General features: G+C 40.0%; 1 protein-coding gene across 6 annotated transcripts in view; it reads right to left on the bottom strand.

The window, feature by feature from the left end:
* Positions 1-13490, bottom strand: part of arap2 (ArfGAP with RhoGAP domain, ankyrin repeat and PH domain 2) — a 325749-nt gene that overhangs the window by 17439 nt on the left and 294820 nt on the right. For all 6 annotated transcript variants that reach the window (XM_078400296.1, XM_078400332.1, XM_078400306.1 and 3 more), the window contains 2 exons: positions 9413-9495; positions 7006-7041 (listed from right to left, as the gene is read on the bottom strand). In XM_078400296.1, coding sequence (XP_078256422.1) covers positions 7006-7041; positions 9413-9495 — 119 coding nt within the window. The remainder of the gene's footprint in view (positions 1-7005; positions 7042-9412; positions 9496-13490) is intronic.

Raw genomic sequence — 13490 nt, 5'->3', positions numbered from 1 at the left:
GTCATCAATTATACTTTTAATGCAGAAGATATTTTCATAAACCCATTGTGGAATTTATTGCCACAAATGTCAATTGACAGATTCTTGATTAGTAAGGGTGTCAGGGGTTATAGAGAGAAAGCAGAAGAATGGGGATGAGAGGGAAAGATAGATCAGCCATGATTGAATGGCAGAGTAGACGTGATGGGCCAAATGGCCTAATTCTGCTCATTTTACTTATGAACATGAGACCGTTAAAAAGGGAACCCATTTGTTTCATGGCATCGATCACTTTCCTGATAAGAACTAATTACTCTCATCCCCATTCTGTCTCCATAATAACAGCAAAGAAAAAGATATGGGATTAGCACCTCTCAGCACATTATGTGATCATAAATGCTCTTTTTAAATGTAATTATCAGCATCTAATTCATTTTCTTCAATGCCCAACAAAATCCTTTAGGTCTCAGTTCTGAAGTTTCCAATTGGTCTAACCTCATAACTCTTTACTTGGGCTCCTGATTTCCAGTGTTCCTTGTGTGATGATGAGCTATCTGCCTTCATCATGAACAGCCCTAGAGCTACTCCATCAATTATTTTCACTTATTTTCTTAATCTCTTATACTCTTAATCTTTTACATTAAATGTAATTCAAACAAAAGCAACCACACTTCATAATTTTGTTATTTTATCTCTAGCATTATAATGTAAAATTATGTTGATAATCTCTCCAATGAACACAGTGAAACATAGAATTGAACATAGTACACCAAATGCAATCTAAACAGAGCTTCAGAAGACTGTTCAATATCCTCAACTGTACTTGTAATTTTTCATAAGGCATGCATTCTCTTCATTGCTGTAAACTTTCAGCTTTTTGATTTGAAAATATTCTGAACACTGTCTTCAGTCAAAATCCTAACCCATTCCTATTTACAGAGGATGGTGGGTATATGGAACAAAATGTAAAGGGAAGCTGTGGAGGCAGGTACAATTAGTGTTTAAAAGACATTTAGGCAGGTATTTGAATAATAAAGGTTTTATAAGGATATGGGCCAAACGTAGGCAAATGGGTCTAGTTCAGGTAGACATCTTGATTGGCATGAACAATTTGGGCTGAAAGGTCCGTTACGATGCTGCATAACTCCAAGTCTATCTTCAAGAGAGAGCTGGATAGAGCTTAAAGATAGTGGAGTCAGGGGGTATGGGGAGAAGGCAGGAACGGGGTACTGATTGAGAATGATCAGCCATGATCACATTAAATGGCGGTGCTGGCTCGAAGGGCTGAATGGCCTCCTCCTGCACCTATTGTCTATTGTCTATCTTGAACTTTGTGTGCACCAGTTTTGCCAAATGTTTTGGTTAATCATTATTCCTTTGTAACTTTCTGCTCCTATCTACACTAATTACTGTGGCATCGAATTGTTGCTGCCTCCAAGCATTGATCCAGTTCTCAATCGGTCAAGACATATTGAAACAAAGTAAATAGCTTAGATCCCAGTTGAGATCCGTTGGAGCGACAAAAGTCAGATTCAGGCTTTGGAGCCCTAATTCATTATCACTTTAGCTACTGTACAGTTCCTAATCAATGTCCTATGAATGTCCAAAGATTATCTTCAAATTTACAAATCTCCAAACTTTCTCGTATGTGGAATCTCGTCAAAACCTACCAATTGAGTTGAGTATAGGAGCAAAGAGTTGAGTATAGGAGCAAAGAGGTCCTTCTGCAGTTGTACAGCGCCCTAGTGAGACCGCACCTGGAGTACTGTGTGCAGTTTTGCTCTCCAAATTTGAGGAAGGATATTCTTGCTATTGAGGGCGTGCAGCGTCGGTTTACTAGGTTAATTCCCGGAATGGCGGGACTGTCATATGTTGAAAGACTGGAGCGACTAGGTTTGTATACACTGGAATTTAGAAGGGTGAGAGGGGATCTTATCGAAACGTATAAGATTATTAAGGGGTTGGACACGTTAGAGGCAGGAAACATGTTCCCAATGTTGGGGGAGTCCAGAACCAGGGGCCACAGTTTAAGAATAAGGGGTAGGCCATTTAGAACAGAGATGAGGAAAAACTTTTTTAGTCGGAGAGTTGTGAATCTGTGGAATTCTCTGCCTCAGTGGGCAGTGGAGGCCAATTCTCTGAATACATTCAAGAGAGAGCTGGATAGAGCTCTTAAGGATAGCGGAGTCAGGGGGTATGGGGAGAAAGCAGGAACGGGGTACTGATTGAGAATGATCAGCCATGATCACATTGAATGGCGGTGCTGGCTCGAAGGGCTGAATGGCCTCCTCCTGCACCTATTGTCTATTGTCTATTGTCAATCAGGTTAAACATGATTTACCTTTTGGAAAAACAAAATGACATTTTCAAATCCATTTAGATTTATACAAATGTTCAATCATTCTACATTGAGTAACTTGCCTGTAAATGTTAGCAAACTAATTAAAGGTTATTGGCTTGAAACATTAAATGTGTTTTTCTGAATGCTGGATGAAGTGCTGAATATTTCCAGCCTATTATTTTCCCATTTCAGGTCTACAATTATAACAGTTGTAGAGCAGTTGTACAATTAGTTGTAGTTGCCGAGTTAAACTGATCTCATCTGCCTGTATGTGATCCATATCCCTCTACCCCTGCACTTCCATGTGCCTATCTAAAAACCTGTTAAATACCACTAACATATCTGCCTCCAGCATTACCCCTGGCAGTGCATTTCAAGCCCCCACCACACTGTAAAAAAACATCCCACACATCTCCATTAAACTCCCCCCTGTCACCTACAGGCTATGCCCTCAAGTGTTGGACATTTCCACCCAGGGGAAAAGTTTTCTACTGCCTAAATTATGGCTCTCATAATTTTATATACTTCTATCAAGCCATCCCTCAACCTCTAACGCTTCAGAGAAAACAATCCAAGATTATTTGAGACCTTCGCATAAGGCAGCATTCTCATAAACATGCTCTGCACCCTCTCCAAAGCCTCCATATCTTTCCTGTAATGGGGCGACTAGAACTGTATGCAATACTGCAAATAAGATCATAAGATCATAAATGATGAGTAGAATTAGGCCATTCGGCCCATCAAGTCTACTCTGCCATTCAATCATGGCTGATCTATCTCTCCCTCCGAACCCCTTTCTCCTGCCTTCTTCCCATAACCTCTGACACCCATACTAATCAAGAATCTATCTATCTCTGCCTTAAATATACCCACTGACTTTGCCTCCACATCCTTCTGTGGCAAAGAATTCCAGATTCACCTCCGTGGAATTCTTCCTCGTCTCCTTCCTAAAAGAACGTCCTTTAATTCTATGATCTCTAGTCCTAGACTCTCCCACTAGTGGAAACATCCTCTCCACATCCACTCTATCCGTCTTTCACTATTCTGTACATTTCAATGAGGTCTCCCCTCATTCTTCTGAACTCCAGTGAATAGAGGCCCAGTGCCATCAAATGCTCATCATATGTGAACCTACTCATTCCTGGGATCACTCTTGTAAACCTCTTCTGGACCCTCTCCAGAGCCAGCACATTCTTCCTCAGATATGACAATAGACAATAGACAATAGGTGCAGGAGTAGGCCATTCAGCCCTTCAAGCCAGCACCGCCATTCAATGCGATCATGGCTGATCACTCTCAATCAGTACCCCGTTCCTGCCTTCTCCCCATACCCCCTCACTCCGCTATCCTTAAGAGCTCTATCCAGCTCTCTCTTGAAAGCATCCAACGAACTGGCCTCCACTGCCTTCTGAGACAGAGAATTCCACACCTTCACCACCCTCTGACTGAAAAAGTTCTTCCTCATCTCCGTTCTAAATGGCCTACCCCTTATTCTTAAACTGTGGCCCCTTGTTCTGGACTCCCCCAACATTGGGAACATGTTATCTGCCTCTAATGTGTCCAATCCCCTAATTATCTTATATGTTTCAATAAGATCCCCCCTCATCCTTCTAAATTCCAGTGTATACAAGCCCAATCGCTCCAGCCTTTCAACATACGACAGTCCCGCCATTCCGGGAATTAACCCAGTGAACCTACGCTGCACGCCCTCCATAGCAAGAATATCCTTCCTCAAATTTGGAGACCAAAACTGCACACAGTACTCCAGGTGCGGTCTCACCAGGGCCCGGTACAACTGTAGAAGGACCTCTTTGCTCCTATACTCAACTCCTCTTGTTACGAAGGCCAACATTCCATTGGCTTTCTTCACTGCCTGCTGTACCTGCATGCTTCCTTTCATTGACTGATGCACTAGGACACCCAGATCTCGTTGAACTCCCCCTCCTCCTAACTTGACACCATTCAGATAATAATCTGCCTTTCTATTCTTACTTCCAAAGTGAATAACCTCACACTTATCTACATTAAACTGCATCTGCCATGTATCCGCCCACTCACACAACCTGTCCAAGTCACCCTGCAGCCTTATTGCATCTTCCTCACAATTCACACTACCCCCCAACTTAGTATCATCTGCAAATTTGCTAATGGTACTTTTAATCCCTTCGTCTAAGTCATTAATGTATATCGTAAATAGCTGGGGTCCCAGCACCGAACCTTGCGGTACCCCACTGGTCACTGCCTGCCATTCCGAAAGGGACCCATTTATCCCCACTCTTTGCTTTCTGTCTGTCAACCAATTTTCTATCCATGTCAGTACCCTACCCCCAATACCATGTGCCCTAATTTTGCCCACTAATCTCCTATGTGGGACCTTGTCGAAGGCTTTCTGAAAGTCGAGGTACACCACATCCACTGACTCTCCCTTGTCAATTTTCCTAGTTACATCCTCAAAAAATTCCAGTAGATTTGTCAAGCATGATTTCCCCTTTGTAAATCCATGCTGACTCGCAATGATCCCGTTACTGCTATCCAAATGCTCAGCAATTTCGTCTTTTATAATTGACTCCAGCATCTTCCCCACCACTGATGTCAGACTAATTGGTCTATAATTACCCGTTTTCTCTCTCCCTCCTTTCTTAAAAAGTGGGATAACATTTGCTATCCTCCAATCCACAGGAACTGATCCTGAATCTATAGAACATTGAAAAATGATCTCCAATGCTTCCACTATTTCTAGAGCCACCTCCTTAAGTACTCTGGGATGCAGACCATCAGGCCCTGGGGATTTATCAGCCTTCAGTCCCATCAGTCTACCCAAAACCATTTCCTGCCTAATGTGGATTTCCTTCAGTTCCTCCATCACCCTAGGTTCTCCGGCCCCTAGAACATTTGGGAGATTGTGTGTATCTTCCTCAGTGAAGACAGATCCAAAGTAACGGTTTAACTCGTCTGCCATTTCTTTGTTCCCCATAATAAATTCCCCTGCTTCTGTCTTCAAGGGACCCACATTTGCCTTGACAATTTTTTTCCTCTTCACGTACCTAAAAAAACTTTTGCTATCCTCCTTTATATTATTGGCTAGTTTACCCTCGTACCTCATCTTTTCTCCCCGTATTGCCTTTTTAGTTAACTTTTGTTGCTCTTTAAAAGAGTCCCAATCCTCTGTCTTCCCACTCTTCTTTGCTATGTTATACTTAATTTTTATGCTGTCCCTGACTTCCCTTGTCAGCCACAGGTGTCTCTTACTCCCCTTAGAGTCTTTCCACCTCTTTGGAATAAATTGATCCAGCAACCTCTGCATTATTCCCAGGAATACCTGCCATTGCTGTTCTACCGTCTTCCCTGCTAGGGCCTTCTTCCAATCAATTTTGGCCAGCTCCTGCCTCATGCCTCTGTAATATGGTGTCAAAAATTGTGAAATGTACAAGTTTCCCAAAATGTGGCCTAACTAAATTCCTACAAAATTGAATTATGTTTTCTTGACTCTAACTTCCTGATTCCTAACTTATTCTTCAGATCTTAAATAAATCCTGCGCAAAAATCGTCATGTCTTAGAAATCTGCCTATTGTCATTCACATTAATCTGTGCATTATCATTACCCTACTTGAACTAAATTTAGCGAGTTCCTCCCCTTAAAATAGATTTAGATCCTCATATCTGTGGCACTTTATCGCCTTCCTCAACTGGGAAGTCTTCTATTACTTTATTATTCAGCAAGTTGTTGTTTTTGTTTCCTTGCTTGCAACTTCTCAAGTGTTGACCAAATCCTTGAAATGGCTGTAATTATCTGGGTTTTAAATCCTAGCTGTGACAAATTACTGGAATAATACTTTGACTAGAAATTTTCAAAAAGTTATAAATTCTAGCAGCAGAATTATGCCGTTCGGCCCATCGTCTACTCCGCCATTCAATCGTGGCTGACCGATCTTTCCCTCTCAACCCCATTCCCCTGCCTTCTCCCCATAACTCCTGACACCTGTACTAATCAAGAATTTTCTTCAACATTTTAACCTCCTGGTTAATACCGTTGATATTCTCTGACACGAGTTAATAAACTTTCATAAATGATTCTCTGAAATCCAGTTGTACATTTCTCAAAACTTCTGTACATAAAATTAGTACTTTCCTATTTGAGGCAGAGTTTTCTGAAATTTTAGATTTGAATATATACATATATAGGCTCTTCTTTATTGGCAAACAGTAGCAAAAGGGAACTAAGCATGTCAAATTCCTGGTGGTGATATAATATCCTGGGCCTGTTCTACTCATCACCGAATGTTTTGACCGGCCCATAATCTTTATTTTGCCTCTTCACATCAGACAATTCCTGGAACAACACTGAGGGTGTTAGTATATTCCCAGGAAGTTAGTTCCACCTGCCTGCGTTTGGTCCATATCCCTCCAAACCTGTCCTATCCATGTTTCTGTCTGTTTCTTAAATGTTGGGATAGTCCCAGCCTCAACTACATCCTCGGGCAGCTTGTTCCATACACCCGCCACCCTTTATGTGAAAATGTTACCCCTCAGACTCCTATTAAATAATTTACCCTTCACCTTGATGTTATGTTCTTTCCCTCCTGTTATTTCACTTTGCTACTCGATAGTCTGAATGCAGCAACAAAAAAAAATCAACTACTATGGATAAAGAATGTTTTGAAAAATATCTAATTTGAGAACTTACCACTGCTGCTTTTCTGAACAAAGCGTAAACCCCCAGCTGTGTAATAGAGAAAGAGATACATAAACAAAAGAGCTCTTGCTCATCCTTGAGAAAGTGGTGAACAGGAACACATTTTTTAATCAGGAGACACCATCATTGGGGTTAAAAATACAGTAAACAATGGAAACATTGTGGACGCTAAAGGTGTTGGTTATATACAAGCTTTTCAATCACAACCTCTTTAATTGAAGGGATGGCAAATGGTAGAGCTGTCGCCTCATAGTTCCAAACACCCGTGATCGATCCCAACCTCATTTGCTGTCTGGTGGAGTTTGTATGCTCTCCCAGTGACTGTGTGGCTTTCCTCTGGGTGCTCTGGTCTCCTCTCAAATACCAAAGATGTGTGGGTTTGTACGTTATTGGACTCTGTGAATAGCCCCTAATGTGCAGGGAGTTGGTGCAAATGTAAGATAACATCAAACTAATGCGAATGGGTGATCGATGGTCAGTGTGGACTCGGTGGGCTGAAGAGCCTGTTTCTACGTGGTAACTCTATTCTGTTTCTGTCCTTGCTTGAGCTTGACAAATACTCAAGTTGGTTAGCAATCAGTTTAGGTCAAACCTTTGCTTCTTTAGTCTTCTCCTTGGAACTTGAACATTATTATCTAGACTGACACACCGTGAACTGCTGAGATAGCACACTATTGTCAGAGATGCTACTGTTGAGAGAGAATGTCAAGATCTTCTTCTTGTTCAAATGGATCTGCAAGAACCTATTCTACCATTCAAAGGTGAGGTTTTAAGTACCCTGACCAACATTTACCTTCAATTTAAAACAAAACTGATCAGCTGTTTATTTATCTTACTGCAGAGTGTAAATCAACTGCCAAGTAGCCCACGTGAAATGTCTTTAATATAATGAAATGTGCAATACGTGTATTACGAGTCTGAATAAGTCTAATATTTTTACTGGCCAAATTGAAGATTGATTTTGGATCAATGACACACTGAAGCATTTTAGGAGGGTGGGGAAGGGGGTTACTCAGTAGTACTTTTAATGTCACGTCATACATTTGAAATAAATCTATACTTGCAGTACAAGCATTAAAACAATGCCCTTGAAATCAAGGTGATATACTTTTTACCCTAACCAACTTAAATAGCTAATACTTACCTTGGAGATAAATGGTATGTTATAAGTAAGACGTAGAGACGATAAAGGGCTAGCTCAATCTGCCTCAACATTTAATTGAAGCCAATGCAAAATATAACAAACAGGATATTGACTAAGAGACAGCATCATGGCAGCAGAGACAAGGTTAGAATCCCATCAATGTGTGATAAACTAATCTGATTCAATACTTGGAGGAAGCAAAGTTTTTTTTTAATAAGCTAAAGCTAAGTGGATTTCACAATTTAAGTTTAAATATTGGATCAAGACTAGGGGATTAAATAAACTCCAATTTTAATACTTACAAACAGTACATTAGTCTTTATGATAAAGAGCTGAATCAGTGCCCCAGGCGACACAATGGATTGATAGTTCATTACAACTACAGGGCAACATCACACCTGAATTAACTCACTTGTTGAATACCATCAGAAATTACATGTGCCAATTTTACGCTGCTATGATCCTCAGTAAGACTAGCAGACATTGAGTGATATCACCCTCGCTCATCATCAGGTGTAGGTAAAACATTTTAAAGTACAGTCTACATGAAATCTATGTGTAGTTTATGTGTAATTTATGTGTGTTCCGTGCATAATTTATATTTTGTGTGTTTGAACCTGTGTGTCTGTGATGCTGATGCAGGCACCATTTTGATTATACTTGTATCTCACCATACTTGTGCATGTGACAATAAACTTGAATTGACTTGTCAACCTGGGCTGTAAAGTGCCTTGGGACACAATCATTTTTGATGTAATGTATGTCCTTGGGCAGGACAGATTGAAGAGAATGACAAGCCCATTGCATTTGATGTTAAGAAATCTTCCTTTCCCTCTGAGATATGTTGTGTAGTGACTGGAAATTTTCTGCCGATGCTTTAAAAAAAGAGCTGGGATTTATGTTTTGTTTTGTCCATAAATGAGTATGCAAGAAATAAATGGAACAGTAAGTATCTCATGTCCTGCATGATCTCCTAAACTCAGTTGATCACAATGGGTAATTTGAGTTTATTTTCCCTCCAAATTAGTTTGGGATTTTCAATGCTTTTATGCATCTGCCTGGAGGATATTTGGCCAGCAGAGCGAATGGGAGTCAAAATGACCTGCTGCATTATCAGTAAATACAGCTGATTTTTTACATATTTCATATTGTGCTTTTAGTGGACCTTAACTGTAACTGCCAAATCAACCTGTACTCATGAATGCAGTCTATCACATTAGAGTACATTCTGCATCAACCACAAAGCATCCTTACCAGCTTGGAGATTTCAGTTTCTTTTTCAGTCCAAAGTAGAACTTCAAGGATTTTACAAGTACTTCTCTTTCCAGTTTGTGGCTCTGAAAAAGTCACACATTTGATTGGTGAGTGAAATGAAAACTCTTTGATCAATAAATGTGTACTGGTTCATTTAGACTGGAATTCCCAAAAAGATGGACAAACTTGTTCTCATTCAACATTCCAATGGCTGACTATCAAAGTGTCATAACTAAGTCAACCATTCTCAAAATTACTAGAGTCAAAGAGTAATACAGTGTGGAACCAGGCCCTTCGGCCCAACTTGCCCACACCGGCCAACATATCGCAGCTACACTAGTTCCACCTGCCTGCGTTTGGTCCATATCCCTCCAAACCTGTCCTATCCATGTATCTAACTGTTTCTTAAATGTTGGGATAGTCCTACCTCCTCTGGCAGCTTGTTCCATACACCCACCACCATTTGTATGAAAAAGTTACCCTTTAGACTCCTATTAAATAATTTCCCCTTCACTTTGAACTTATGTCTTCTCGTCCTCGATTCCCCTACTCTGGGCAAGAGATTCCAAAAATATCATTAAACTTGTGTCAGTCTCTGTACACGGAAGAATAGCGAGTTCAGTAACTCACGTGCGCAAGGAATCATGGGATTTGTCAAAGGTCATTCGGGATAAAGAAAGAGCATTGCTAGTGATCACGAACGCAGCTCTGTATAAACTGTGTGTACGTATTGGGCAGAACTCTGTGTAAAAATAACATTTTTGGTCTGAGTTTTCAGTCTAAAGGGCCTGTCCCACTTAGGCGATTTTAAGGCGACTGCCGGCGACTAGGCTGTCGCCGACAGTTCGCCGGGGTGTCGCGGGCATGATCATGAGGAGTCTTCCAAAAATCGTAGTGGATCTCGGCGCGTCATTGAGAAATCATCCGGTTTGAAATTTCTCGGCGACAGCTGGCTTGTCGCCAGGTATCGTAGCTTATTGCGGGCGCTGTCGCATGCTGTCCCCAGGTTTGTTAGGTTGTCGCAGATGCATTTAGAAGCACGTTATATTAAATTAAGAAAAGGCATTTGAAAATACCAGCAGATAGTTTTGTTTAACCAATTTATTTACCGTCAGGACATTTGACAGGTAGATTGGAGGCGACAGTTTGACGTTTAGGTAAGCGTGGGAATTTTGCGATGTTTCCGGAGACGGTGTAATCTCTTAGCCAGGTGCTAGTTTCACAAAAAAAGTAACTTGTATCGACCTGACTTGGCATTGTCGTGGTTATTGAAAAGAAAATTTCGGCGCCGGCAGTCGCCTTAAAAATTGCGTAACTGGTGTTAACTTGATGTTTATGGTATATACCATACATTTTAATTTTGTTTACTTGAAATAAAGTCAATGTCAATTTGTAGTTTGGAGATGCAACTCGTCATAAGTACTATGCAAATGTGTGACTGCTTCTAAACATATACATGTAACTTACACTGAAACAATGATTGATAAATGATTAAATGAAATGAAAGAAATTAAGAGTTGTATGAACTTCTGTACATTTACTGATTGTGATGTGTATTGTATTCAACTACGAGGAAATCTGCCAAATGTGCTGAGAGTTATATGTTCTTTCACTTGAATATTTGCAAGAATGATGGAGTTGATTGTCTGAGAAGTAATCCCCGTATCTCCCCCTCAAAATGCTAGCAAGCAACCCTCTATCGTGTGTACAAGAACCATGACATGCCACCTCCTATTCACCTAGCATGTTTTTTTAATCAATTATTGGCAATTCCAAAGCACTATGATTTTCCCCAACATTTTATCTCTACCTGGTACATGAAGAATTATTAAAAACTTCACAGCAAATATGCAACACAAGATCCCGACATGCATCCTGGAAAAAATCCAGATACACATACAGTATAACTATTAGTAAATAGTCATTGTGGCTTGAAAAAACAAATTCTCTTAAAATTGTTTATGCAACTACACTGGGCCTTATGCAATCACACTGGGCCTTCACAAACTAAATGTATAGTTCAGTACAGTCATACTGTCAGAAAAAAATCCACCAGTTTGTATTCTATGAATTAAACGCAATAAATAAGCTTTGTATAGATACATGTTTCTAACAAAACTGTTTGCAAAATAAGTAAGATGTAAGAGATGTAAAGCTCTGATTGAGTTGAAATGTACATGTTGCAAACTCGGCAAGTTCTGGATTTCAGTTCATATCAAATCTGGTTGAACATAAAGTTGAACTTCTGATCAAAATGATCTGCAAGTGCAACAACATCTCATTTACACACCAACGGAAGCAGTAAATTACTTAATGCTGCGCAGATGGTGAAAATACCATCAATATACAGAACTAAAGTGATGGGTAAAGTGTTTCTCAGGATGTTAAAACACTTTAGACAACCTTAGTTCAACATGACGACCTTAGTTCAACACAAATGAACCATAAATACACCTACTTAATAGTTTTGAAAGCAGTATTTTCTTACCTCGAAGAAGCAAAACTGGAAAATACGTATGAAACGCAAGTCAAAACAATTATCGATCTTAATGTATACACACAGTAGCTCAGTTAGCGAGAATGTTTATCCCGAATGACCCATGACCTGGGCAAACTCACGCATGCACAGTTGTAATACCGAACTCGCTTATAATAACGTATGTAATAATCTGTTGCCTTGTGTGAATGTTAACGATTGAATCTAATTTAACTGTGAAGCTGGTTTGGTTGTACGAGTTCTATATATTTATCCAAGTATGAAATTAGATCTATAGAGGCCTCGAATGAAAAAATATTGGAAACACTCAACAGATCAAGATGCATCTGTTGAATGTGGAAAAAAAAATCAGACTAATGACCCTTTATCAGAACTGGGAATGAGATTTCAGATTTTTAGTATCTTCCATTTTTTGGCTTCCACAGAAGCCTTCATCAGAACCTAAGGAAATTCAATGATAATTGTTTGCAAGAATTCCAATGTGAATTTAAGGTCAGAGTAAAATTTCCTTAACTAATAATGGAAGGGCAGGAATTTTATATTTTTGCTTAAACTATGTTCAGGACATGTGAAAAGTTAAATGTACTACATAACTTTTCTCTCTTTTCCTTGAGCAAGGCGTTTTAAAGTGTGGAAATTACACAAAGAGTGGTCCTACAGAATCATACTGCATGGAAACAGGCCCTTCGGCCCAACTCACCCATGCCGATCAGGATGCCCCATCTAAGCCTCTTCCCGAAAGGCAATGCTTCACACATACTTGAACTAAACTCCATTTGTCATTCCTTGTGCCACTTGTCGAGCAATCAACATTACGCTGTAATTCTTGATAACCATTTTTACTGTCTACGATACCACCTACATTAGTATAATCTTCCATCTTATTAATCACGCCTTGTATATTCTCATCCAAATAATTTATAAAGATGACCATCAGCAATGGGCCAAGTGCTCTTCCCTGAGGCGCATTACAAGTCACTGGTCTCCAGTCCAAAAACTAATCTTTCATCACCACTCTCTGCTTCCTACCACAAAGGCAATTTTGTATCCAGCTAGCTAGCGCTTCCTGGATTTATGTAAAGTAAACTTCCAGAGTAGCCTACCATGCAATACCTTATCAAAGACCTTGGTCAAGTCCATGTAGACTATGTCTACATCCCTGCCCTCGTCAACCTTGTTACTTCAAAAAGCTCAATTAAATTTATGAGACACGATCTCCCATGTACAAAACCACACTCACTATCTCTAATCAATCCCTGCTTTCCAAATGACTGTATAACTTATTCTGCAGAATCCTTTCTAGTAGATTTCCCATCACAGATGTTAGTCAGTTATTAAAGATGTGATAGCATCACATTTGGAAAGTGGTGAAATCATCGGACAAAGTCAGCATGGATTTACCAAAGGCAAATCATGTCTGACGAATCTTATAGAATTTTTCGAGGATGTAACTAGTAGAGTGGATAAGGGAGAACCAGTCGATGTGTTATATCTGGACTTTCAGAAGGCCTTCGACAAGGTCCCACATAGGAGATTGGTGTACAAACTTAAAGCACACGGTATTGAGGGTTCAGTTTTGAG

Source organism: Rhinoraja longicauda, chromosome 1 (assembly GCF_053455715.1).
Source record: "Rhinoraja longicauda isolate Sanriku21f chromosome 1, sRhiLon1.1, whole genome shotgun sequence".
NCBI lineage: Eukaryota > Metazoa > Chordata > Chondrichthyes > Rajiformes > Arhynchobatidae > Rhinoraja > Rhinoraja longicauda.
The sequence above is the reverse complement of the archived record's forward strand: the minus strand, read 5'-3'. Positions and strand labels throughout refer to the sequence as shown.